The sequence below is a fragment of the Tetrao urogallus genome (genome assembly GCF_951394365.1).
Source record: "Tetrao urogallus genome assembly, chromosome: 3".
NCBI lineage: Eukaryota > Metazoa > Chordata > Aves > Galliformes > Phasianidae > Tetrao > Tetrao urogallus.
In genome coordinates this window covers 48,689,922-48,716,887 of record NC_136815.1, presented here as the reverse complement: position 1 = coordinate 48,716,887, position 26,966 = coordinate 48,689,922, and the positions used below count along the sequence as shown (strand labels likewise).

At 37.2% G+C, this 26,966-nt stretch overlaps 1 protein-coding gene across 1 annotated transcript in view; it reads right to left on the bottom strand.

Moving 5' to 3' along the window:
• Nucleotides 1-26,966, bottom strand: part of ARHGAP28 (Rho GTPase activating protein 28) — a gene marked incomplete at both ends in the record, with an annotated part of 70,890 nt that overhangs the window by 2,972 nt on the left and 40,952 nt on the right. The window contains 11 exons of the mRNA XM_079533691.1: nt 450-574; nt 3,129-3,272; nt 4,042-4,239; nt 6,265-6,347; nt 7,724-7,886; nt 11,093-11,170; nt 12,464-12,555; nt 12,670-12,835; nt 16,276-16,433; nt 18,420-18,507; nt 24,030-24,247. Of these exons, the coding sequence (XP_079389817.1) occupies nt 450-574; nt 3,129-3,272; nt 4,042-4,239; nt 6,265-6,347; nt 7,724-7,886; nt 11,093-11,170; nt 12,464-12,555; nt 12,670-12,835; nt 16,276-16,433; nt 18,420-18,507; nt 24,030-24,247 (1,513 nt within the window). The remainder of the gene's footprint in view (nt 1-449; nt 575-3,128; nt 3,273-4,041; nt 4,240-6,264; nt 6,348-7,723; nt 7,887-11,092; nt 11,171-12,463; nt 12,556-12,669; nt 12,836-16,275; nt 16,434-18,419; nt 18,508-24,029; nt 24,248-26,966) is intronic.

Sequence of the window (26,966 nt, the reverse complement as noted above, 5' to 3'; positions counted from 1 at the left end):
TAAGCTTTCTATTACACTATTGTTTATTTAAAGAACAGAATTAATGCAATAATGTCAAAAAACTCTGCAAGAAAGACTTTCAAATGCAATTTGCCATTTCCCATAGCAGTTAATAATTATCACTCTACATAAATAACATCATGAATGTTTTATGGGCAGATATAAGACAATTTTGTATTCTTTAAGTGGTATGCCTATAAAATGTATGTTTCTGGTAGTGGCATCATAACAGAGGACAGGCTAATTCTGTGTGAGAGCCAATTATTAAGTAGAATATAAAGAAGAAAATCAACGGTTAAAATTTCTTTGACTGATGTAACCATAAATTAGCGATTTTGGATTCTAAAAAGAATTCTTGTAACACAACGAATCCCTGAGAAGAGGACAATCTATTCGTTAATGGTTCTGGCATTATTATCAGGAAAAACAAAATGTTCCATTTTACCCACCTGTTTTCACAGTGGAATCGAGCCAGGATGTCTTTTGCTTTTGTTTGGCTGTTGAGTTGAATTGCCATAGAGACTTTTGAATGCAGTGGTGCATAAACTCTTATCACCCCCTCTGGTATGTCAGACTGCAGGTATGGGGGAAAAGTGACAGCTCCCTAAAGTCAACATTTAGTAGAGTAACTCTGAGGCACATATTATTGTAACTCCATTCAGATGCAGTTCTGCAACTCTTTAGATACTGCTTGCAAAAATCACTGGCAGGGATTCACTCAATTATTTAAAAAAATACATTTACAAACATACAATTGTACATTTATAGGTACAGTATAGTAAGCTAGAATAGAAAGACAAAAATGACTTAGTAAGCATCACTTAATCCCATTAATTGTAGTTATTTTCAATAATATTTTGAGTCAAGTTGTTATCTGAGATTTTTTAAAGTTGTTCTGTTAACACTGGCAGTGGGCTAACAGCTTAATTAAAAATACCTAAAAATGTATTTAGGACTGCCTGCACTTCCATTTGAAGACGGAATTCTCTTAGGCATGAAAAAACCACAGTTTTTCCCCATTCTAGAACTTCAGCTAAATCAAAGTTTATGTACAGTAAAATATTGAAGTAGCATATGGTTTCTGTTAATTTGCAATTTGACCTTGTGTAGAGTTCAAACAATCATCTATGAAGTTTATGCACTCTTCTATGATTAATGGCAGATAAATCAATTAGCAAGGTTTGCATTCCAGTCCTAATCCAGTTAATACCAAGCTGAGAGAGCACAATTGTCTCTCCAGTCTCTGTAATTTAGGACATCTGAGACCCAGGGTTTGTGTTAAGTGCTCTCCAAATTCAACTCAGTTATGCAAACAGAGTTTTCCTCCAATTTACCTTTCATAATTCAGCTACCTGACATGGTTAGTTTCCTTTTTATTAGATGCAAAGTCAATTACTGTGATCAATGGACTTATGTTTCTGAACGTTCAGGGCTGCAGTAATGGATGCTCCTTAGAAGCTCTCCTGTTCTTGCTCCAAACTGAGGATAGTTTTTGACACAGAGCAGCCTATACCAACATTTTAAACAAATACCTACATCTGCATCTGTGTCATAAATATATTTCCTTCCCAAAGTAAATTTCAGTCAATGCTGGCAAATGAGTTCTTCAAAAAGTTGATTTAGCATGGATACACCACTCATAACATATCTTTTTCCATTTTACTCAGACATTTTCTTCTGCAGTTTATCTTTTTTCTGTGTTAGGTTTCTTTATTTCTTGCTGTTTCTTATAATCACTACTTCCTACTCTGTTTTTCCTTCTTTCTTTCTTCCACCCTATTCTTCAATATCTATAGGCACCTCTAATAGTCCCTTGATTACTCTTCTAATTCACCAATCTCCATTCTTTCAAATGACCATGAAAAGACATAAAGGTTTTCTGTGTGCACAAGTTGCTGTGTTGCCTGATTCATATGTTACACCTAACCTGTATGTTCGTCTCAGGTACTGTCTATTCAAGTAGCATTCATCAAATTAAACTCCATATGCAGTCAATGGAGAAAAGCTGGTGGCTTTAAGACGTCCAGAAGATCTTTATATCAGACTTTCCTAAGCCTGAGCTGGATTTAGAGATCTGAAAATCCTCCACTGTGTCCCTCTCTCACCACTGACTGTGGTGAGCACCAACAAAGACCTGAGGCCAACTACTTTGTCAGATGCTTAGAATTTAGAACCAGTTTTGGTGCCTGTGTTAGGGAAACTATTCTCTTTCTGCTTAGGAAGTTAGTGCAGAACTATAAAACCAAAATTTGCAAGGAGAAAATTATTGAGCGTTTGGGACTGGGGCATGGGTGAGTGTATCTACTCCTAATATGGACTATCCTTCTACCCAGCCACAGATCCATGTACTTTTAGAACACCTGCAGATTATTGCCATAAAGTACAGTCCATGTATGATCATCTTCTTATAAAACAGGTATAAAAACAACATGTGTGTGTAACAGTTTATAGCTTAGGCTCCTATAAACCTTTCTGCCGGCATCACTTTTTCTGTCAGTCCTCCATGCTTTGTCTTATCAAAATATTAGACTAAGAAGCACGTCTCTTAAGACAGCTCCCAAATAAGCTTATTTTCTATAGGAAAATACACAAGCTGCTGTCTGACTGCAGAGTCAAGGGATTTTCTGTTTTAAAGATTTATATTAAAGCCACTGTTCTAAACACATTCACTCATACTGCTTTTCCCTGCTAAAATGTATTCGATTTAAATACAGTTGAAGAATTATTCTACATGAACCATAATTACTTGAGAGCAAGTTCCTTGCTGTATGAAGGACTGCACAAGTAAATCATGTTGACAGTCACTGCTGTGAGGAAGAAGCCTCTATGGTAAATGAGATGCAATAAGCAAACTTAGGTCAACCACTTAAAAAGGGTTAGAAGATGGCTTGTATGGCAGACTGAGCAGAGTTAAGGAGAAAACTAGAATGAAGGTCTGACATTGGTCTCACTAACTGTGGGTGAGGGCACTTAAAATAGAAATAAAATTTGAGGAAATATTTAAAGAAGCAATAGCTTTATACACGTCTATAGGAATTTCCTCCCCACTTCCCAGATGCTTTTATGAGATAGGAGAGGAGGAACATTAATTAAGGCTGCCATTTGAAGATGTTATACTGCTATCATACCTCTGGTCTTTCAGGTCTTTCTCTCTCCATGGTCTTTCTCCTTAGAAGTTTTCTCACTCCTTTGTCAAACATCAGCTGCCTCTTGCTGTTGTTTATTGCTGCCTCATTCATTTTCCTCACCTGGGAAATCAGAAAGGATGGAACCTAAAGGGAGAAAACCAAAGCTGAGAATAGGCAGTAGATTTTTCCCCCTCCTAAAACTGTGTTTGGTTTTTAAAAGTTTGCCAATTGGAATTCATCAGAAGCTCTGTTCCCAGAAAAATACGTAGAATTAGCAGCTCTCTCTAACAATACACCTTCAGTGAAACTAGTTATCTTTCATATCATATCAATTTTTTAGCTATATATGCCGTTGGAGGAACTTTATTAATTGGCTGTTTTTATAATCCTCAAAGATTCTGGCATGCAGAAAAGAGTTGAGTGTGTCAGTACTGTGCCAACTTTCGGAAGACAGCAAGTAGTATGTACTTTTGGCCCATGTTATTATGGACTAGACTTTAAGAAGTCTTCTTAGTCTCATTTCTTTCAAGTCTCACCTAGGCATCTAGATGAGATCTTACTCTTACACATTTTCCTATAGAATCATAGAATTGCTCAGGTTGGAAAAGAGCTTAAAGATCATCAAGTCCAACAAAAAATATATGTATTTATAAATATAAATATTGGTGTTGGATAAGTACCTCTTGAGGGTAATTTATGATAAAGAGCACGCCTTAGGTAAGGTGAATCTTCCAGAGGCATCTGCCACTTTATTTCATTCCAAGTATGTGAGACTTCAGCTAGTTCCTAAAGAACAGCTAAATTTCTTCTAGGAAGGCCAGTTCACTCTGATTTCTACACATTTAGATGCGTAGCAAAATCCTTTCCCATACTGGAGCCATAAAGAGGGAACCAGCATTACAGTATTACTTACTGTCCACAGGATATCCTGGTACCGAATTAAAAGCCGCACAATGTGTGCAGTGGTGGCAGCTGCTTGCATTTCTTGTTGGTTTGCACGTTTCCCTTTGTAGATGAAGAGGTTTGGTGCAACAATCATAGAAACATTCCACAAATTCATTTTATTTTTTCCTTCATTAGCAACCACCTTCTTCAGGAACTGAAGGAAAGCCTGGAAAAATAGCAGTTATTATGCTCAGTCTCACAAAATATTTTACCTAATTGCAGTATTTTCAAACACATGACAAAGCTGCCATGCTTGCACTTGGAGGTGAAATTTAGGAGATTTTGCATTACAATTTGAATTACTGTGATATTTGCTGGCACAGCCACCCATCAACCACAGACATACAGTTCATTAAAATACACTATAATAAATTCTGTGCCACTTAGGCACATATCAAAACCAATGAAAGTCAAGTAGTGTGTCTGCAGCAAGACTCGGAACTCTGTAATACAGGAAAGATATAGCATTATTGCAAGGAAATATCTAATTCCTTCACAGATTTCAAGGTGTCATTTTCGATGTATCTGGTCAAGGCTCTTAGGATTCAATCATCAGGGTGATGGGCCTCTCCTCATGTATACACCAGTGCTATATGTGATACAATCTGAGGTATTTCTGCCAGTAATCCTCAGACTTTTGTTCTGGGATAATGAAAGAAAGAAATGCTTTGTGGTTGTTCTTTAATGCCACTTTTACCCATGCATGACAGAATCACAGAATGGCCAGGGTTGGAAGGGACCTCAAGGATCATGAACCTCCAACCTCCCTGCCACATGCAGGGCCACCAGCCTCCACGTTTAATGCTAAACCAGGCTGCCCAGGCAAGCCCCATCCAACCTGGCCCTGAACACCTCCAAGGACGGGCATCCACAACCTCTCTGGGCAGCCTGTTCCAGTACCTCACCACTCTCTGGGTAAAGAATGAAAGGAAATGTTTCACTTTTGGGCAATTTATTCAGAATTTTACATGACTGACTAAATAGGATGGATTGCATTTGTGGTTAGAATTGGGGTCTGCCAATGAGTCCTTTTGAAACACCATTAAAACCATTATCTTTGTACCCCAATGTTTCAATTGAAACATTTTTACATACTAAATAACTACAAAACAGAAAATATGCTGGAGAAATGTCTAAATTATCATTTGTTTTGTAAGAAAATATATAACTACGATTATCATAGTTTGCAAGAAGAGACACTACTTCATTTCTATAATCATTTCTATTTTTGCTTAAAAGTCTAGTAATAATTAAAGCTAATCTCCTAGCATGTTTTATATATACTTCTCCATACTTTGGTATAAGAAATAATCCTCATTGTTCACAGTGGACTTAAAAGATCTTCAAGCACTTTAAATTGAATTATTATTCATGTCCTATATGCATTCATTACTACTGACAAAGAAGGTATCTAGTTTCATAAATCTATATCCAAACTGGCCAATGAGAGATCTTCTGGAACTGGGGACCTCCAGACTCTTGATAAGCAGAAGACCTGAGGGAACATCCATGGTTCCCAGGCAGCAAATCCACCCAGATTTTTTTTTTTTTTAAGTGGGAACAAATCCAAAGATCCAAACAGAATCTCTTAGGGTCAGGACACAGCTCCAAGTAGATCTGGGAGCTGCAAAGAACCCAAAATGCTTGTAGCCTCTGTGATTCTAAGTGTGAATGGTAAATGGATGTGGGTACTGTGAAGCAAAACAGCTGAGGCTGAGTCCCTGATATCCATGCTGTAGATATACATTTCAGGGAGTTTTACTTTGGACTAGCTCCTACAGTCTAGTTCAGTGAACTGGAAGTCTTTCAGCCCTTGGGGTGCCCCAGATGAGTTCCTGGGGGGGCTGCTTCTCTTTTGGTTTCAGCCCAGAGAATTTCAGTTATACAAAAACCTCAGGAACTGAATTTTCTTCATCCTAACTATCCAAGTATCTTCTTTTGAAAGCTTCAGAATAAATGGTATCTGGGAGCTAACACAAGGAATTAGACCCTTTCAGTAACTGTTTCTAATGTCTTGTAAAGGAAATTCCAGCCAGGGAATAGGAACGGCTCTTCAAGGAAATTATAAGAAACACAGATGAGAGCTTTCATAGTGCAGCATCTAAACACTGACTGTTAAGAAAAAAAAGTGTCTCTCATTTAAAAGTCATAGACACCACAGATGGTAGGTGATAGCAAACAACAGACTCACCTTAGCTGTGTCCCTGTTGGCTTCAGGCAGAAGCATGATCAACAGATGCAAAGCTTGAAGCTGTAACTTGATCTTGGGGATTTCTAAGAACATGAATAATTAATAATTTTGAAATCTCATTTACAATCACTTTGTTCTAAAAACCTAGTTGCCCAGACTTTCTAGATACACAGCAGCCGCTGGCCAGTTCAGACTAGCATGTTTAGCTAGTAATTAGAACTGATTTCTTTCTAAAATGTAAAATCAGCACAGTGTTTTTTTTTCCTCTTCATCATCCTGGATCTTTGACAGAGAGGGAGACAAAGACTATATAAAACTCTTTCTAAACAAAAAATAGCCAATATTTTTCAGTGTTAGTCAGTTTCTCTCTGACGTCCTAGTCAAAATGTGTTGTACATGGATGAAGCTCTTCTGCTCTTTCAAGTGGAAATGGATATTTATTTTCAGAATTTTTTCATATTAATATTTTTAAGTGAATGCTTGTTACAAAATCCTATCATATTTTCAACAGTTGGTATATATTCATCCAGTGCAGTGTCCACTAGAGCTGGGATGGAGACGATGCATACTAAATCTATCCTTTACTTCCATTCTAGGCGGATGAATGAGGCTGTGGGAAAAATAAGTGTCATGTTGATATTGTCAGAGGGAATACAGTAACTCTATTTTGTTCAGATACTTCCTGTTTCTCTGCATTTTCTAATAGCAAAATAGAGAGAAAATGCTCTTTACTGCATGCACTCTGGGACTCATAAGAAGGCTACTCAGGTATGTTAAGGTTGCAGCAAGGGATCATCACCTCTCTGTGACCTTTAAAACTACCTCAATGGAGACAAAGAAAATTTGGCTGCAATCTTATATAAAAGTTCAGAATTTGCTTCACTAATTTGCCTAATAAATTCACTATCCTGACTGATACTCTCATACTGTCCTTGCTCAAGTGAATTTACAGTACAATGAATAGGTATTGCAAGGTACTACTGCATTCTTCCTGGAAGAGAAATGAGCAAAATGTACTGTAAATGTCACAGAGTGTATTTTCAGGGTGTGTATGCTGGAAACAAAATGAGGTTGCCTGAGGTCATTTGTGATCATATTCATCTTGTATGAATATTCTGACCTCTGCATAAACTTCAAGAAAAGTAAAATGGAGTTAATAGTATATTAAACAAAAGGAAGTGACTTGATCTTACCTTGCAGAAAATTTCATTCGTGAAATCTGTATTTTGTGTCTATTAGATTGCATATAAAAGACATTGCTCAATCATTGTTTGCTCACAGGTTTCAATCTCATGTTCAACAGTTGTGTCACTCACACAGTACTATAGGTATCATTATCTGCATATTTTTTTCTCTTTAAAAAGGAAACCATGCAGACAAATTAAATGCTTAGGTGAGGCAGTAGGATTTTTGTCTTTCTACTTCAGTTTATATGAGCTCCTTTTTTTTTTTTACCTACTTTCCACTAAGGTGATAAAAGCAGGCAGATATTCCACAGTGAATAGTGGACTTGGGAGTTCTCTTATAAACATTTTAAGCAGTCCTGCTGCATCATTGTTTCGTACTTGATCCCAGTCAAATGTGTCTTCATAAAATTTTGTCTCAAGTTCTTGATGGAGATTCTGAAAGATAAAAGGAACACCTGATTCTCAGATATTGCTTCTGGCCTGGTAGTTTTATATCATTTCAGAAAATCTTTTACAAACCACAGACATATTTACACCACAGTTGAATTAAAATAGCTCTAAACCAGTTGTGATCCAGGTACAGCCACATGGAGTTCAGAGATGGTTAACAAGTGAGACTCCAGGAAATACTTTAAAATGCGGGTTAAATTTGGTTTGCCATAGCTAGATTTCCACCAGTGACACATTTGAACTACTTTGAAGCAAGACAACTTTGTGTGCTGTTTAGTGAGATTTTTAGCACAATAATTTCTTTTTATTTAAAGCACTCCTCCAGAGGTTTTGGCCTTTAAATCACAAAGGATTTGCATGTCTGGATTCACCACCAGTAAAACTGCTAGACAACCTGTTGGCACTTCAACCAAGGGGCTTTGAGTGAATGGTTTGAAATTAGGTTTTCTTTTCTTCAGAAGGATGCTTTGTCTTAGGATAGCCACAATTAATTTTGATCACTTTGTAGTGATCTCCTTACTTTGAGAAAGCCTGCACTTGAAGCATGCCAAAAACAAAATAGAACAAACAAACAAAAAAAAAACAACCAAAAAACCAAAAAACAACCAACCCTCAAAAACATAAGAGAAAGCTCAGATAGATAAAATTGATTGTATTATTTTGGGTGCCCAGTCATTCCTATTGTCCAGTGTTACCATTTTGCTCTATAACAAAGCTCTGGAGGGTAACAAATTGACATTTCACATGTGTATGAGTGGGAAATATTTGATAAGGTTCATTGAAGAAGCAGAATTTGATTTCAGATACAGATCACTGTTTGGAAAATGAAAGCTCCATAAAAAAATTGTTGGCTAACTAAGAATGAAGTATTTTTTTTTCTAACGTAAAGCTAACCATGAATAATACAGCTTTCACAATTATTACTGGCCAAACACTGCCTTATCCATAAGAAGTCTGTTAATGTTTCTTTGTGAGACTATTTTTGACAAAACGTATCTGTTGCTGATATTCAGGTTTCAGGCCATGTTTTTGTCAAATGTACATTACTACAATGCAAAAATAAATAAATAAATACATAAAAATAATCCAATTGGACAGAAAAGCTTTGAAAAATGAATTCTCTTTACCATGCCTCACATAAATAGAAGGAAATTACATATCAAATATGGTGAATGAAGTGAAATGGCTGGCAGAAACAGAAATAGAGGGTCATTCCGGATTTGGTATACAATGTTACAATCCCATTTTTGCTAGGGCATTTTACAGGTTAAAATCTAAGTGATCTCAGCTTCCTCCATTCACATCCTTTGCACGTAATCTACACAAACACCTGAACTAACTTTTCTTTTGGTAACTTACTGGGAAATGTGGAATAGAACTCTTCACCTCATCAAAATCACAGAAAGAAAGGAGAACTACTCAACATTTTTTCTTCTGAGAAAGAGGTAAAAGTTAAAAGCAAGATTTCTGAAACACAAACACATATGTGTACATATATATCTACACGGGTACTTATGTATAGATATATTTATACACGCACATACCTAAGTGCTTTTTAAAAAACTTTTTGGCCACTTTTTCACTATGGCTGATAGAACGGTAGATTACAGCTCACTGGAGCTTTCATTACAAATTAGATTAGACACAGAGGAAAAGATGTATTTATTTCTTCTATCCTTTGTTTTATAGAAGAGTGACCTTAAATCACTTCCATATGCCTTCTCTTTCTCAAAATAAGACCGAAATAAAACTGGAATGCCTTCAAATCCTAATGTCATAATAACATATGAAGGCTTTGAAGAATGAAATCTGGATCTGCTTTGAAGAAAATTTCCTTTTGCTGGTTGGGTTGCTGGACAGACTTAAGTGAAGACAAAACCCAAATAATTTAAAATGTTTAGGTGGACATCCATTACCAGAAAGATATAGATAAAATCATACCTCAGACAGTCTCCTTGGGTAAAGGCAGTGAATAAAAAGTGAACAAGACAAAAAACAATATATACAGAAAAATAAGAAAGTCCTTAAATAGGTAGGGCAGAACTCTGCAGTGAGATCTCCCCAAAAATGTCAGAGAAATTTAAGACTGTGTGAAATAATACTTTAAGAATTTTTGTGAAAAAAAATGAGGAATCCAAAAAGTACAGGGTTACAGGGAATTAGGAGCTCTCTTCTTTTATAAATCTACAATGTGAAAGGGAGTTGGGATGCTGCTGCCTATCTTTGGTGCTTTTCACATGCTGCTTCTTCCTGATGATCTCTACCCATTGATGTTTAGTAATCTCTAACCTTATTAGTTGTGTTTTTACTACCATTTTGAGATTTTGAGCCTTCCTGCTACATTTAGAAAATCAAGACTAGTTATCTTGAAGATGAGAAAGTGAAAATGGGAGGTTATCATTATAAATTGCTAGAATCATATTAAAAAAAAAAACAAAAAAAACAAAAAAAACATGCAAGAAAACACCATCAAGCCAAAGAAAAAAAGAAAATGGAAAAAAGGTAGACACTACTACTAAACCCATAAAAATAAAAACCAAATTAATTTCCTGACTTAATTTCTTATCTTTCCTCTGGCACAGGCTTCCAGCTCCTAAAATTTAGTTAGTCGGTAGAAACATTTCCAAGTGTTACTGTACTGCAGTGGCAGAGCCAAGGTTACTGGGCACCAGATAGCCTGTGTTCGTGGCCTGTAAATAGCCTGTGAAAATACAGCATTCTAGGCTGCCAAACAGTGATCACAGGCCAAATTTCTCTCACTTGGAAGATGAAATTTTAAGATCATAGAAGACAAATGAGAAATAAAATGGCACAAAAAATTGTTAAAGTGACATAGAATAAGTTCTTTATCTTAAGTTAGCTCAGTTGGCAACTCTGTATTCTGAAATAAATTAAGGAGATAAGATCACAGCAATTTTGGATGACAAAGATAAACTGAAAAGATCACTCAGTGTTCAGCTCATTTCAGCATCAAGACTGTGCTTTATATAGAACATTACCAAATGCAAAGCAACAGACCACATGGTCTGTGATTTATTGGTTCCCAGGAACCAATTTAACCTTTCGCTGATAGAGCTGGAAATGTCGATCTACACACATCACTATTTCTGTGCAGTGTGCATTTGTGTGTGCTGTGTTATTTGACATCGAAGCTGTGTTCCATGAGACAGGAAACTGGCACAGACATCTACCTTAACCCTGGAGGCAGATCCAGGCACTCGAAGAATTCCTTCAGTTTCTAAACCAGTTTCCTCAAGCTTGAGCAGCAACTGAAAAAGAGGCAAACCCAGAAAAATACTCAGAAGTATTTAAAAATGCCATTAACTATTTTTAATATAAGTCTACTTGAAACAAACCTGAAAAAAAAAAACAACAAGCCTTTCAACATAATCTGCTAATGAAAAAATCTTAGGTAAATAAGCCTTCATAATTCAATCTCTGTATTCCTGACTCTGAAATCTGATGTATAGAGAGTACAGAAAACTGATAACACAATAGGCGTCTCTGTCCTTGATGTGACACTTGACACTGCTATAGAACAAGTAACATATAAATGCATATGCTCTTTTATTAATACATTTATGTACTATATATTAAGTTACACTGGGTAAAAGTCAGTGGTGTTTTGAGGAAAACTCAACCTCTGAGAAATGCTTAAGTTTCTCCCTGAGAAGCGCAGTGGAATGGATTATAGATAACATGTGTTCCTGCGACCTAAGAACTCAGATTAGCAAATGATCACAGGATATTTTTGTTTTGAAATTTCTGTGAATATAGAAATATGATTTGCACTCTAACTTGCTATTAAAAAATAATGTTTTGGTTGGACAAGATTTAGAATAAACAACAACCAAAAATAATATATTAGCATTTATTCACATAGCTCTGGATTTTCAGTACCAGCTGCACTTTCTATCTTTCAGTTTCCAATAATGTTGACAGAGAAGCCAAGCACTGCAAAGTCATGTAAAAATTCAAGTTCTGTCGGTCTTTCCCCTGACATTCCTCTTTTCTCAGAATTTACAACATTTTTTGGACTTTCAAGTCCTTGTTATTGCATGTGTGCTTGTGTCTGTGTATACATCTCCAAGACATCTGCTGGATGTTACTGCTTTGTCAAAAGTCCTATATAAATGATATTGCCTCAAAGGAAAAGATACCACAACCGCATCCAATCTAGAAATAACAGCTAATAACATGTTTAGTTTAAATTCACATGAAATTAAAACTCTTGAGAGAACTCATTTCTGCTGCTCTTGCACACAAACGCAATTTTGCATGGCTGTTTCATTTAATAAGAAAGAGAAACAGTAAGCCTGATATTGGTTTCCAAGGTTTCCTGTATGGTACCATATAATTACAAAAATGGAAAGAGGTTCCCACTGTAGATAAAACACACACAAAAAAAGCAGAAATCTGTAGAAAACACATGCAGAGATCTATAGAAAACATCCTGAAAATTGTAAAGCTTGCATCTTTTCTTATCTGATCTGTGTTCTGGGTGCCAACGTGAATGATGGAAATGCCAATCTTAATGACTGAGCAAACTGTATTATACTCACTTTTTGGAAGATGAGAGGAACTTTTATACCAGGAATCTTCTTTTGATCATTCTCCAGCAGCACTGTGAGGGGGACTCCAAAAAGGCCATTTTCTTAAAAATAACAACAACAGATGAGAAAGTGAGCAAATACAGCTTAATACGCGTCTTCTTATCAACGCTGAGCAGTGCCCAGGTGGCCGCCATGCAGATGCCATGGTACAGTACCTCGTCTCCGTACCCTCTCTGCACGATTCCTCTTCAGCTCTACACCCAGGGCATCGTAGAAGGCTGTTAGCTCAATCAGGGAGAGGTAGCGGATCTTCTTCATGTCTTCAGGAGAGAGATCTCCAATCTCTGTCAGTCCAAATCGGCTTTTCCGAACAATGAATTTCTACAGTAGAGATGAATTGCATCTTAATTTGCACTAGAATTATGTGCAACTTTTTGTTTCGAAAGAGATGCCCATATTTCAGAAGAAGTCAGCTAATACCAAAGAGCTGAACTGCAACTCCATATTTTAGCCTGTTAGGTTGAAATAGCTTGCATCCATCTGAATTATAATCAACCTTCTTGTTTATCATGTTCCCTTATAGTTCAGCTGGTATCACTGTGGCAGAGTTCTTAACTTCAGTGCCCTGCCTGTACTCCAGTCTTGAAGAACGAGCTACATGCTAACTAAATTTCTGTCCAATTTCAGGAGAATATAACATTGCTTTGCTTCCTCCTCTCCCACACTGTCTTTGAACTCTGCTGAGAGAGTTGACACATTTCATCATGGATATGGTTGTATATCCAGTGGTGATGGGGATGGATGAATACGTTTATGTTCTGCATGTTTCTATTAATTTATGATTTTTTAAAGGGGAGTTCAGACTAAAGATATGAAGAAAAACCCAGAAGTAAAACCACTTAGTTCTTATGCCAACATGCCTCTTTTCTGGTAGCCTTTGGTACTTAAAAATTGTTTTGGCATAGAAATAGGATTCCCATCAGCTAAGAAATAATTTATTTGAACAGGCTTAAACTAAAAGATACTTAGTAATACTGGGATATGTGAAGATGTCTACATATTTTAGAAAATGAATTGTCATGAACCAGAGCCAGAAGCATTGCATCATGCCATAAACATTTGTACAAATGTCAGAAAGAAAAAGCATTCATGAGTTTTTTACTTGATTGCTAGAAATAGTAACAAAATACAATATAAAGCATGCATTTTAAAGCATTGTGGATCTTTGGTATTTCATGAGGTTTTTTTGGTTGTTTGTTTGTTTTACTTTAGTTGTAATTCAAACAAGAATTTATTAGTCAGAAATACAAATAAATACCATTACAAATCATCTCCTTCCTTTGGGGGACTGAGTAGAAACCCAACTTTTAAGAGGGTTTTGCTCCTGGAGATTTCATTCCAGTCCTTTCATTTTTGAACAAATTTGGACTTAATGTATCTTTAGATGAAGCTAATCAAATATATTAAGGAAAAGAGAAGAAAAAAAATTGTACTAGATTTCAAAAGTAAGAGAAGACAAAGAACACATAGATCACATAGATTTAGGCTTCCTAAACTGCATTGCACATGGCTTTTCAGCTGGGGGAGAAAGAGCGCAGGAGATGGAATAATGTATTTGCAGGATTTCTGAGGCATTTTAGGTCAGATTACTCCCTCCCCAGGATGCAATAATGCTATTGTTTCTCTTATGCTGAGACTTAATAATGCAACAAAATTTATGTGGAAGATGTAGAAACTTAAGTATTTCGACTCCTTTTTAGCTCCATTGATGCAAAGCATTCCAAAGCAGTCAAAGAATAGTAAACCATCTTGGGAGAAAAAATTACACAGTATACGCGTTTTCCGAGGGGAAGGAAAATAAAATATACATAGGGAATAACAAAGTCTGTTTGCAAATATGCCTGTCAAGAGAAAAAGACAAACTCTCCACAACCAATTACAAAAGGTAGCTACAATGATTTTTCATATTGGTTTGTTGACTTCTAGAGTCATAATGATGTGATGCAGTACAGATCAAGGTTTGGGGCTCTGCCTCTTTGTTGTGTCTTCTGTCATATTTTTCCAGTGATATTTCTTACTAATAATGGAGTCGTACTATGCATGATAGAAAATTACAGTAGAAAATTAAATAACTACCATTTTGACTAAGGATCATGTCTGAAATGGTTTGACATGTTGTCTCTGTGTGGGAACTACACAGTGTATTTACATGTGTATGAATTGCTTACTGAATTTTTGTTCTATGATATCTTCAACTACATCACATTAATTATGGTTCTTTGTTTAGGAAATAACATGTAACCCAATGCAGAAAATTACGTTGAGCTTGCTTTTTTGGAAGCTGCAGAGGACATGCTGATTTGTGACACAGAGTGAGCAAGAGGCAATTTCATGCAAAGATATTTTACAGTCTGGGCAACTATGGGGAAAAAAACCATATACCATGAACCAAGAAAAATGCCAACACCAACAGATATGATTACTGACTTCATTTAGAAAGTCTCTGTCTCTGATGAGCTGCCATATTTCTTGCATACTCTTCCAAGTAATCAGAATGTTGTCCTACATGCACAGTAGTCCACCTCAAGCATAATACTAGCATTTTAAAACTTAGTAGTGATGCATCCATAAGTCCAAAATACAGTGCAATACCTCTTACCTGTTAGTCACCAGTTTCCCTGCTATGTCTACTAAAAAGTTAGTGTCAGAGTGGTTGCAGAGAACAATTTGTGTGTAGTGAAGGTGGGAGTCTCATATTTACTATTACAAGGACCAAGGAGGAACTTTCGGTTTTTGAGAATTACCATGAATGTAGAGATAACTTTATTCTTCAATGGATGCCAAATTATCTCCAACACAAGAAAAAGAGACACACTAAAGCAAATGGATTTCACACTAGTTGCAGCCTGTTTAGTTCCTATCTCTCCTTTCAACAAGGAAGTTTGCTTCTGCATTTCTGCTTCTTCCTTGGTGGTGCCTGAGATGGATACACTGATCATTCTTAGAGAATTCAGTGCCTGTGCGGATAGCGACAATTCAGGACCTCAGGAAATCATGATGTTCAGATGTTTCCAAATAATCTACAGCTATTTCATACATTTCCCCAAAAAGGTGGTATCTCGAGCATGAATTCAAATTTCCAGGAAGCTCTAAGGACAGACAGAAATAAGAAATTATCTGTCGAATTCAAGAGATGATTCCGGAAAATGGCATGGCCGCTTATGTAGTCTTGTTGGATGATACAACACGGTAAACTTCCCTTCATTTCATTCATGTGTTATCTCCTATAGTGGAATTGCACTGAATAATGATAGGAGGCAATCAGTACTGATACAGGACTAAGCCTTGCTTTCCCCCCCTTTATCTGTGAAGCAATTTTAAAACCATGTGTCAATAAAAGCAGATAATCAGTGGGGGAAAAAATAGGAGAGCTGATCAGTAATGAAAATGATTGCTAGTATTAGTGCCAGTAACTGGTCTTCATTTTTGATGTGCAGGCGATGCATTATTTGTGGATTCAGTTACCCATGCTCATCTGTGATAGGTACAACTGAAAATGAGGCTTGAATATCCTGTTTACCTTTATGACCATCTGGGAATCAGTCGTATGGCAGAATGGTGGGAGCTCTATATAAAGCACAAACAGCAAAGTACAGCTAATGTGCCTTAACAGCCTCCAAGGTGCCGAAGATATAAAGCAGGAAATTAGTAGGTGAAAAATACAAAGCAACAGCAACAACAAAAACCCAACAGAAACAACTGAGAACAACAACAAAAACCCATCAGAAACAACTGAGTAAATACATAGAAAACAAACTTACTGGCAAAGCGGAGTCTTCCTTTCTGAACCTCTGGCTCTTTGTCCACTCTCGGGTTTTTGGAAGGACTGTAATGGATTCTGAGAAAGAGACCTCATAGGAGAGCTCTTCTGTTATAGATGAACTGCCTTTATCTAGTCCACAGTCTAGACAGCTATTAGCTGAAAATAAGGGAAACCACATATAAACCCTGAACGTATGCTTGCATTCAGGACAAAGACATAAAAAAATTGAACCATGATGACAGAAATCTTAAGAAAATAATAAAGGAAGTGCTTCAAAGAGGAATTTCAGTGTAAAACACAGTACATTCCTGTTTTGTCTGGAGGAAATAACCCCTTAGAAGTGAAATCCCTATTTTCATGTTAGATTATTTTACTTGTTGCTTTTCGTGAGAAAGATAGTCAAGCTGTAACTTCCTGTTTATCAGGAATTACCAAGCTTTTGTACTCTATCCCTGTCTATCTAGGCCAGCAAATTCTGCTGGATCCAAAAGTTCCTGGCAGAAAAAAAAAAAGCTGTCGACACAGATTTTCAGGTCACTGTTGACTTATTTACAATCAGCGACGTGCATATATTTTACATGACCACATACATACATGCACAGATTTCTTATAGTTGCTCTTTCAGGTGCATAGCATCAAAGCAGGGCCCACTGTACAATCTTCTTACCATTTGAAAAATGCTATTTCTACTTACTGCTCTACTTTAAACTTCAATTGATTCCTGAAATTAGTAGATGCCAAAGGAAAATTTCTGAAATCAGTATAGTCAAGTCCAGAAATATCCTATTGTCATGGAATCCAAAGTGTGGTAACAGGCTTGAGTTCCAGTGTTGTCAACTTTTATGACTCATCTGTCATATTTCAGGGCAATTTAACATTTTTTATTGAAGTCCAGCTCCTGGACTGTCACAATTTGTACAGTATAATGGTTTTCATTAAAGGAGATATCACATTTCAGCCCCCAGGACTGCAGAGAAGATTTTACTAATGTGACACAACTGCATTCAAAAGCCGTGGAAATCAGAAGTTGAACTCAAAAGCATTACACATTTTATAAACTTGTTCATGCCCCATGATTTTTGAATAATTGGATTTACAGGTGAAGGTACTTAATCACCTTCTTAACACATTTTGTTGTGGGAAACTTTGTTTGGAAATTCTGGTATGAAAAAGTGGGGTACATTATTAGATGGCTTCTGATCTGTGGTCATAGATGTTACTCAATGGAAAAGGGATTTTAAGAAGCATTCCCAGACCACAGACCCTCTCTCTTCCATTGCCCTGGGTGTTTTTTCCCCTGTCTGTTCTAATACAACTATTTGCAGGGCAGAGGTACCAGCAGAACAGGGAAATGATCAGGCTGTGCAATCAAGATAAATGTCTGTGGCACTCTATAGAAAGGTGAATATCTAAGAAACTATTTTAGAAGCTCTTTATATGTATATATACATATATATATATATACACATAAAATTTAATATAATTATACTAGTAATAAATTAACACTTTTAATTATCCTTTAGTTAAGCCCTGAACAATGATGATGGAAAGTGCATCCAAAACAAAAGATGGACATTGCCTTGGAAGGCTGCTGACAGCTAATTGAAAAAAAAAAAAAAAAACAAGTACAAAAGAGCTAATCGTGTCCACTAATGCTGTTAATAACTGTTAGGGCAAAGTGTTTAAGGGATGTCCAAACTGACACTATCAGTAAACTAGAGTAATAGGGGAGAGTCAGAAAAGTGATAATTTCTAACTTTACAATATCTGCAGTACTGGAGAAGAAATATGGAGAATACATGCATCTTGTTATGATTCTTAGCAAGAAAATATACTGTTGACATATTTTGGGCAAATTCTGCACCATATTGTTTGAAGGTAACATTCACAATCCCAGCCTTGCAATGATCAGTAAGTTTTAGATATAGACACCTCAGAGGCAGCAGTCTGTGTCTTTACAATACCAGTCTTGAATGGAAAACTTTGGTTCCTACATGACAATAAGCTGAAAACATTCTAACAAAATATATGCAGCATAACCCTAACATGAAGGAGGGGTCTGAGCTCAGAACCACAAAGGATCTCTCTATCTATCATTTTTCTAGGAGGAAGTGAACACTGATTACACGTTGGCATACTCACAGCTAACTGATTTCCAAACTGGCTTCTGCCCAGGAAGCTGGATACCATTAGAAGGAACTGATGACACTGGAACTGTCTCAAATGTGGGCTGATAGGCAAGGAAAAATGATCAGACTACAGTGAAAGTCAATGTCTATGGACAGAAACTGCTACAGTTTAAGAAACAGTGAATCATTCTCAGCTTACACTCTTTGCCAAGTTCAAACAACCTGTTGTGATTTTTCGTAACTGAGTACATTTTTCATAACTGAGCCTCAGAATTAATCTTCCCCAGGCTGCACAGATTTGGATCATGTTGATGTGGCAATATTGCAGCTCACTGTAGCTAATGAGTCCTGCCCTGCATGATGACTGAAATTAGCTAAATAAATTGCTGTATGTAATTGTACTAAGTGAAAGATCCTTTTCAAATTGTAATCCATCCTGGTTTTAGTCACTTTGCTCACAAATCTTGTGGACACTGACACATCCTGAACATCCCAAGCACCTGGCAGATACTGGACTGTTCTCCACCAATAGATTATATTCTAACACTTTATCAGAGAACTGAAAATATTGTTTTGAGGAGAAAAAAAAACATTAATTCCATCTTTCTGCTGCAGAAATCATTCTGCAGTGTATGAAAATAGGAGAAGTATGTGCAGCTTTGTGGAGAAAGGACTGAAGTCCGAGGCGACATCCAGGCACAATCACCTCCCCCTGTCCTCTTGGATTTGCCCTTGTACTTGACAGGTTTGGGCCTGATAAAGACAAATCCAAGCATCTGTTTGTGTATATGGAGAATAGCACCACACCTGCACTTTTTCGGTAAACAAAAGGCAATAATTTAAAAATGCTCTGAATGGTATCAAGTGAAAACCACTACAGTTCTCCCAGCCAGCCTTATAGATATGTTTTTTGGCTGTCCTTTGTTTCCTGCTTAGGGACCCCTGCCTGAAACCTGCTGCATCCCAACCCTGAGTCTTAAGGGGCAGCCCCTGTCTCACTGAGCACACAGCTAAGAGCCCCTATAAAGCTGGAGCAGCAGCTCTTAACTTGCTCTCTAAATTGCTACATCAGCTGTTTATCAAAAAGCTGCAGTGCCTCATGGCAGTATTTATTGTCTTTTCCTAATGAAAAATGTCACATGTTTAAGAGGCAGGCAGCTTTTCCAGTTGCACACCTGAAACAAGAGTACAGTTGTTTTAATCGGTTTTATCCACTAAGTTACCTGGGTAACAAAGTCAAATGTAACACGAATACAATCGCTCCTGAGAGAGTCCATTTAACGGGCTGAGAACTTGATAGCAAACAGGATTTGAGTCACACGGACTTCCTTTGCCAGTACACCATACAAACCACTGATTTTTTTTCATGGAGAACTGTGTGATGCTGTCATCATAAAATCACATAACATGTCTACAGATGTTTTTCAGACATAAAAAAGGAATGTAAATTTCAGGTGGGAATATGGAAATTTAGAGGTCTGAAAAACTTGCCTCTATGATTTCAGAAAATCAAACATAAGCATAATCATTCATCTTCCAGATGGAGGAATTAATGGTAAACAAGCAACTGACTCATCTACTGTTGCTACTCAAAATGTCTGACCTTACAATCAGAATCAGAATAAATTCACTGTGAGTCTGGCTTATTGAGGAAAAGTCTTGCTCCATTGATACACAAGTGAAATCAACAGTGAAGATGCTGCTGCCAGCAGCTTCTACTAAGCACAGCTGGATTGGAAAATGGAGCTGAGAGCACAGCTCTGCCTTTCACTCAGCCTGAAGACTGCTAGTGCTTGTGGCAGCTGGATAGCAAGAAAACATTTAAAAAGCAAACAAACAAACCATATTCTTCCTCTCATTTCCCAGCCTTCACAGGGAGAGTATATAAAGAAAAAAAATCTCTTTTTCCTTTTTTCGTAGTTTTAGGGTTTTTGTTATCGGTATTCCACATCATAACATCGTGTAATGCATTGGGAGTTAAAGAGTAGAAATTTCCAAATGCAACCAATAGGAGCTTTTTATTTATTATCTTGTTTTGAATCTTAGGGCAATAGGGATAAAATCTTTTTAACAAATGATTTTTTTTGGTTCCGTATTGTAAAAAGATTTAAGAACTTTGGAATCTTATGTCTTAATGAATGCCAAAGGCTGAGGGTCAAATTGTGTCCTTACCCAAATTAGGACAGCGTTATTCATTTGGCTGGAGGTCCAGTCAGTGCAAGACTTCATATACTCTCATTTCTTACTGAAAGTGATTCAATAGAAAGTTCTCAGTTCCTGATACTAAAAATGAGCCCAGTGTTTACTAGCATAACATACACAGGAATTTCCAATGGGGAGAAGAAACCAGAAGGGCAAGAAGAAGATGGAGATGAGATAGTCATTTCTTTTGTAGTTAACCTCATTGTAGAAGACATAAAAATAAATTGTTGGAGCACCAAACCAACACAGTTCTGTTGCCAGCCCTACTGCTAAGGAAAATAAAAGAGGTAGACCTATAGCTCTAGTCAGGATACAAATTGCCAGTGCTTTAGTTAAATTCATATTTCCAAGTGGTGCCATCACAACTGCCTTTTCATGCAAATAGTTCTGGGTTAGTTAGCAATTTTTTCTTAATTAGGACATTGTTTTTTCCTGTATTGCTCAAGTAAAATTCTCAGAAAACTCTTGAGAAGTTTTAGTAGACCCCAACAGACAGGGTTAGGGCTACTGATGAGCATGATACTACATCTCCTTCCTCCAATAATAAATCTATGTTTCTCCATGAATTTATATTCTGCTGCTGATTTCTTTAAGCTTTGGGCACTAGCAGTGCTGATGGCTTCTGATGGAAGCAGCAGGGAATCAACTGCAAGGAAAATCAGGCCACTGTGATTAATAAACCATCCAATTTGAATCCTTACAATGTGGCTGCTAGCGGAGCCTGTTGATACCAGCCTTCCTGAAGTAGAGCACCTTATCTGGAATAAAGTGCTTCCCCAAAGTTCTTTCACAGTGACAAAGTGTCACAAGCAATGGATTTTGCCTTCAGCATTCACTGCACCTTCCTACTAGAAGAAAAAGTAGGGAAATGTAGCTTCATTTCCTTTCACTTCAGTCCCTTTGGGCTGTTCAGGGAATGCTTCTGCCCTAGTACCCTTTGCTTAGTGTTGATCCACACAGGAGCTGGCTGCCAGACAGTAACAGGAAAAAAAATTAAAAAAAAATAATTAAAAATCAAGCAAGCAAAGATTTTGAGAACAGACAAAAGAAAATAAGGCAAATCTTTCTCTTCCTTCTTTCTTTACCCTGGGATGTCAACTATTTATACAGGTTCAATGGTCTTGTAAATCTCATCTCAGGTGACTTTAGTGAGCTAATCACCTCTCATCATTAGGCACTGAAAAGAGTAATCCATCTTGTGTCCCTTTCTGTAATGCTCAGGTTGTTGGGAAGAAGGTGTAAATCTATCCTCCTACAGGGGAGGATTATAGAGTTACCTGAAGCAATTAGAGCTGTTTTGCTATTTGCAACATATTCATTTCTGCCCCACCTGCTCTCACTTCCTATCAAAAAATAATAAAAAAAAAACAAACAACAAAACCAGATGGGAGAGCAAAGAACTTTCTGCATAGTCTTTATACCAGTATCTCTTCAGCAGCCATGCTGAAAAGACTTGCTCCTCACTGTCCCCTGCTGCTCTTGTTTTTTTTTTGGAGCTTTTTTCAAAATCCAGATCACTTTCCCAAACCAATTCATCACAAAGATTCTCTGACAGCTGCAGTGCCATGCCCAAAGACTCAGCTGAGTGTGAGGACCTGTTTTAGCTGCCACTGCCTCACACAGAGCTGTTCAGGATATGGAAACCTCAGCTAACACCCCCTAAAATGCTGATCTGCTGCATTCTGCAAATGCACTCATCCATCCATCCCAGAAGAGCTGATAATTAGGATGGGTTTTCTAAATCCCATAAGAAGCAGAAGAGATAGGAGCAATGGTTAATGGGAATATTTAAAGGGTGTTGGGAACCTTGCAGGTTTTTAGAAATACAATCTGCTTTGTAATCTCTTGGAGGGTGGTGATGGTGTTTTCTGCAGCTGTGTTTGTATATCTGTGTTTAACTCTTAGGCAAGCACCCTGTAGAACTGCATATTTGGGGGGGAAGAAAAAAAGGTCTTAATTACTTTTTCGGTCTTTTTTTTTCAGGTTCTCACAATGCAAAACAAATGAGAGCTGAATTTTGGAGGATGTAAAACAATGAATTAAAGGACAATGAATGGGAAGTTTCTTATTCCTTTAGCAAGTGAAAAATAGCAGAGAAAAATCAGCAGGTCAGGAAAAGATCAATAGTGTGCCCATCTGAGTTACAATCACTGTTTGCCTGATTTAAATTTGTTAGAAAACTTAAGCTTTGATAGCATTATTAAAAATTATAAGTGCTTTAATGCATACAGATACTTGAAGCAAAAGAAGTATGCTAATCTAATAAGAAATGCCACATCTTTTTAATGTTCATGCAAACATGCTAAGCATTTCTCATGCAAGAAAGTCTGCCAACAGGAAACTACTAGGTGCTTCTAGAAATATTTGTGGGATTTGTCTATCACATAGAGGTAAGGCAATAATGATCCCAGGTAATTTTAAGTGGAGACAAACAAATTAATCCACTAGATACTATATTTTTGTTATCTTAAAATAATTATGCAGCTACAATTTTATTTCTTCCGTCTCCCCTGTCATTCCCCCCCCCCCCCCCCCTTTTTTTTTAAATTCATTCAGGATACCAGTTCTTGAAGAAAAGGTAGGACAAATAGAAAAGGATAAAACAATTTCACATAAGAAGTTTCCTAGATTTTTGTAATAATAAGAAGTTTGATTTTAAAGGTGAATTCATGAGCTTATTGGTGGTCCCCTAATAAGGTATCACGAGTCGCTCATCCAAAATCAAATGTTGCTTTGGGCTGAATTTTCATGGCTGACTGCATTCACCTAAATCAAACAGTGAAGGGATCAGAATTGGTGGTCTTAGAGCTATCCTCAGGGAAAAATGGATGAATTTACTAGGGGCAATACTTGTTTCTGATGCTGTGAAATAAATGAATAGTTAATAGATTTTTGTTGGCTATGTAAGTGAAATGTAACTGCCAGCATACCAGTTGCAATTGTGCTGGCAGGTGTTTAATTGCTTATGCATATTTGAACCCCAGTTGCTTCATTAGAGAAGCTTTGCTTCACTGCTGGGACTGTTGAGAAAATAGCAAGCGTCCCCAGAAGTTAGAAAAAATTTGAACAACTGCCAAGAGTAACTCATCAAGTTCCAAAAAATAAGGGAGTAAATGTTAGTCTTGGAAGGAGGTTTCAGGAGAAGGGCTGGCAATAGATACGACATTGTGCTGAAGGTTAACTACAAAATTGTCTGCCATCTATTTTATTTGGTTTCTTCCTTTCCTCTCAAAATGTAGCAAATACAGCACTACAAGCCTGGACTTAGTGTTAGGAACTTGTATTGGCTGGCTGTGGACCATCAGCAGACAAGATTTCTGTCTAGTAGAAGCATTCATGTACTACTTGTAAAACACTTAAAAATTAAAAATAAAATAAAAAAAAGCTCAAAACCATTCTTTCAAACTCATTAGCTACTTACAGAAGAGTCATTGGTGCCAAAGATGTCTCGCACATCCCGGACCGTATGCTTGTTCTTCTTCCTCAGGGTCTGAGTGTATGTGTTGTACCTCTTCTGTACGGCAGCAGCTTGTGTTCGGGTCAGAGTGGACAGCAGGGCTTGGCCATCCTCTTCCTCAGCTCCTGAGATCAGGGTAGATAAGCCTACATCCTGCAGCCACTCGGCCTCCAGTTCCCCTTCTGTGGAGGAAGAGAGCATAATGTGGTCTTAATGGAGAAGTAGAGAAGGGTAGGAAGGAAGGGAGGTAGCGTGGAGGACTGCTGTGTCTGCCTTTACCTCTGGAAGGCTCCACTTCCAATCTTTCTTAGGCCAAGATTCTAAGTTAATTCAGCTTTTGTAACCATACTACCAACTCTCAGTTTGACACTGTCTGCACAAGGGAGGTTTAGATCAGAGGAGGTATTTTTAACCTGTACAGTAACATCTTCATGTGAAGATGGCAGCCTGATGCAGCAAGTTTGCTAAAGGCCAACTCCTCATGCAAGTTAATAAATCCTCAGTTCCCACTTAGACCATGTCCTGTCAGATGAAGCTATGTGGGTAAAATTAAATTGGTATTCTAAGTAAACAAAAATACTGAAGTAATGTATACAATACAGCAGTGTGTTTGCACACAAATGATGAGAAGATTAAAGATGCTTTAAAAACCCTCCATCAGCTGGTAATCAAACACTTTGGAAAGGTGACCAGTGGAGAAAAGTTTGATGTTCAGAGTTCAGACAGTCCAATAGTCACTCGGACAAGATAAGTAAGAGCCAGAGCCATCACTAAAAAGCAAGTAGGGATAGGTATCAAAGAAGTCAGGTAGAGGTGCAAGGTGCAGAAATAGCTAACTTTTAGATGTCATCCTGATTTCTACTAGTTAAAGACTGGCTAATAATCTACTTCCCAGGGGTTCTGGACACCCAGATCAATAACTAATACCTCCTTTTGCCCTGCTTAGTGCTAACTTATGAACCAGCTCCGCAGTGAGATTATACACAGTGTGAAACAGTGTTTTCTTTCTTTGAGTTTCAGCTTGCTACTGCTACCTGCTACCTTAGATGAATATTCCCTGTCACTGTAGAACAGGGAGATGCTTCCAATCTACCTTTTCTGGCTCACTTTGTAGTTTTAAGTTTTTTTGTCACTGCCTTCTCATTTATATGCTTTCTAAAGCAAACAATTATAGTCTTTTTAAATCTCTTATCACAGAGAAGATTTTAAGAGCCTTCATTTTTATTTTGCCTGTGACCAATCCTGCTTCAGCAATATGCTGCTTGAAACAAAGCAATCAAAACAATAATTGGATTTCAGCTTTGACTGCAGGAAAGATATTAGAAATAAACACACCAAAGAGGAAATTGACTAATTTTCAGACTGCTCAGTAAAGTAACTAGTCTATACACTCATTGTTCCTCTTGCAGCACTGCTGTTAATGATATGCTCATCTTCTCATTCTTTCTTTATTGCCTCCTCTTGGTAAAATTGGACTGCAGGTAGATTGACAAACACCAGCTTACTTCACTTTGACTGTTTGACACACAAAAAAGAGAATTAGAGTCTTGATTGGTGGGGGCAAATGAAAGAGCATACACATGTGCTATCACTGGCTTCACGCCTAACTGCCTAGTCTCTTCACAAAGCTCTACAAAAATAACCTGCCTTTAAAAACTCAGCTCTGCATTAGGCTGGGGTCCTGTATGCCACAAAACGGATCGTAGATGCTGAAAGGATCACAATGGAGACAGGATGACAGGATTTCCATTCCTCCTCCATTAGTTTTGATCCTGAGGTTGTTCTGCCATCCTCACTCTTCTTCCTAACAAGACTTCTTTCCATTTCTGAGTGTTGCTGTCCTACCCACAACCATTCATGTTTCATTTTCCAAATTATATTCACTTTGGCTTTTGTCCTGACATTATTTCCAATAATTTTGTTTTTAATCAAATATGGTTTTTATGATGCAATGAAAAATAGTAAAGTAGACATGTAATTCTGTCTGTTTACCAGGCACCCTTGTGACTGTTTTCTCTGGCCTTTTCCCTTTTTCTGTTTCAGCTGCTTACAAACGTAGGCTTAAGACAGAAAAACTCTCAAAAAGTTTATGAAAATAAGTTTAAGTAAGAGCAAACAAACCTATATTGTTTTGAAAAATATTATTTTTTACAGTAGTAGCTACTCATTTGGCAGGGTCATTGTTGTTAATCCTAATCCATCAGAAGATAAACAGATAATAGAGAGGGCCCATTGGCAAAAGTTTTCTTTTGCTCTCAGAGACTGCTAGAATAGGTATGTGCCTTTTTTGAATTTCAGATATAAGCCCAAATACCTCATCCCAAACTTCTAAAACTAAGTGTTAATAGCAGTTCTGCATGTCACAGTGATTTTAAACACCCTGACTTTCACTTTCCCTACATTTTCATCTCATGCCATTTATTATGATCTACTTTTTCTTGTCCTTAGTTACATATCAGCAGAGTAAGTCTTCTTATTACACATCTGAGTGGCAAATGTAGAATTGTGTCTTTGACAATATCACTAGTGTCTGGCTGCTATAGTCCTTTTGGTTTCTTAAGGATTCTGCACCTTTTCTTCTCAAAGAGATCTTGACAAGATGATGAATATTTGTTTTTATTTTACACTGGGGACTTCCACATTGATTTTCAGTGTTTTGATCCTCGTCAAGGGGTATTAACCTATTAGTATCTTAATAGAACTCATAATTATTTCCAAGATTTATAATCTTAGACTGAATATATTACTGAAGTTAATAACTAGAAGAACTCCGTGGTTGTGTGTGGGTGCATGTACTACATAAGTGTGTAAAACAACAATATAAAGGTAAGTGAAGTGTGGAGATGTATTGCATTTTACACTGCAGTCACATTTTTAATTTGGGACAGAGAGGAAAAAATC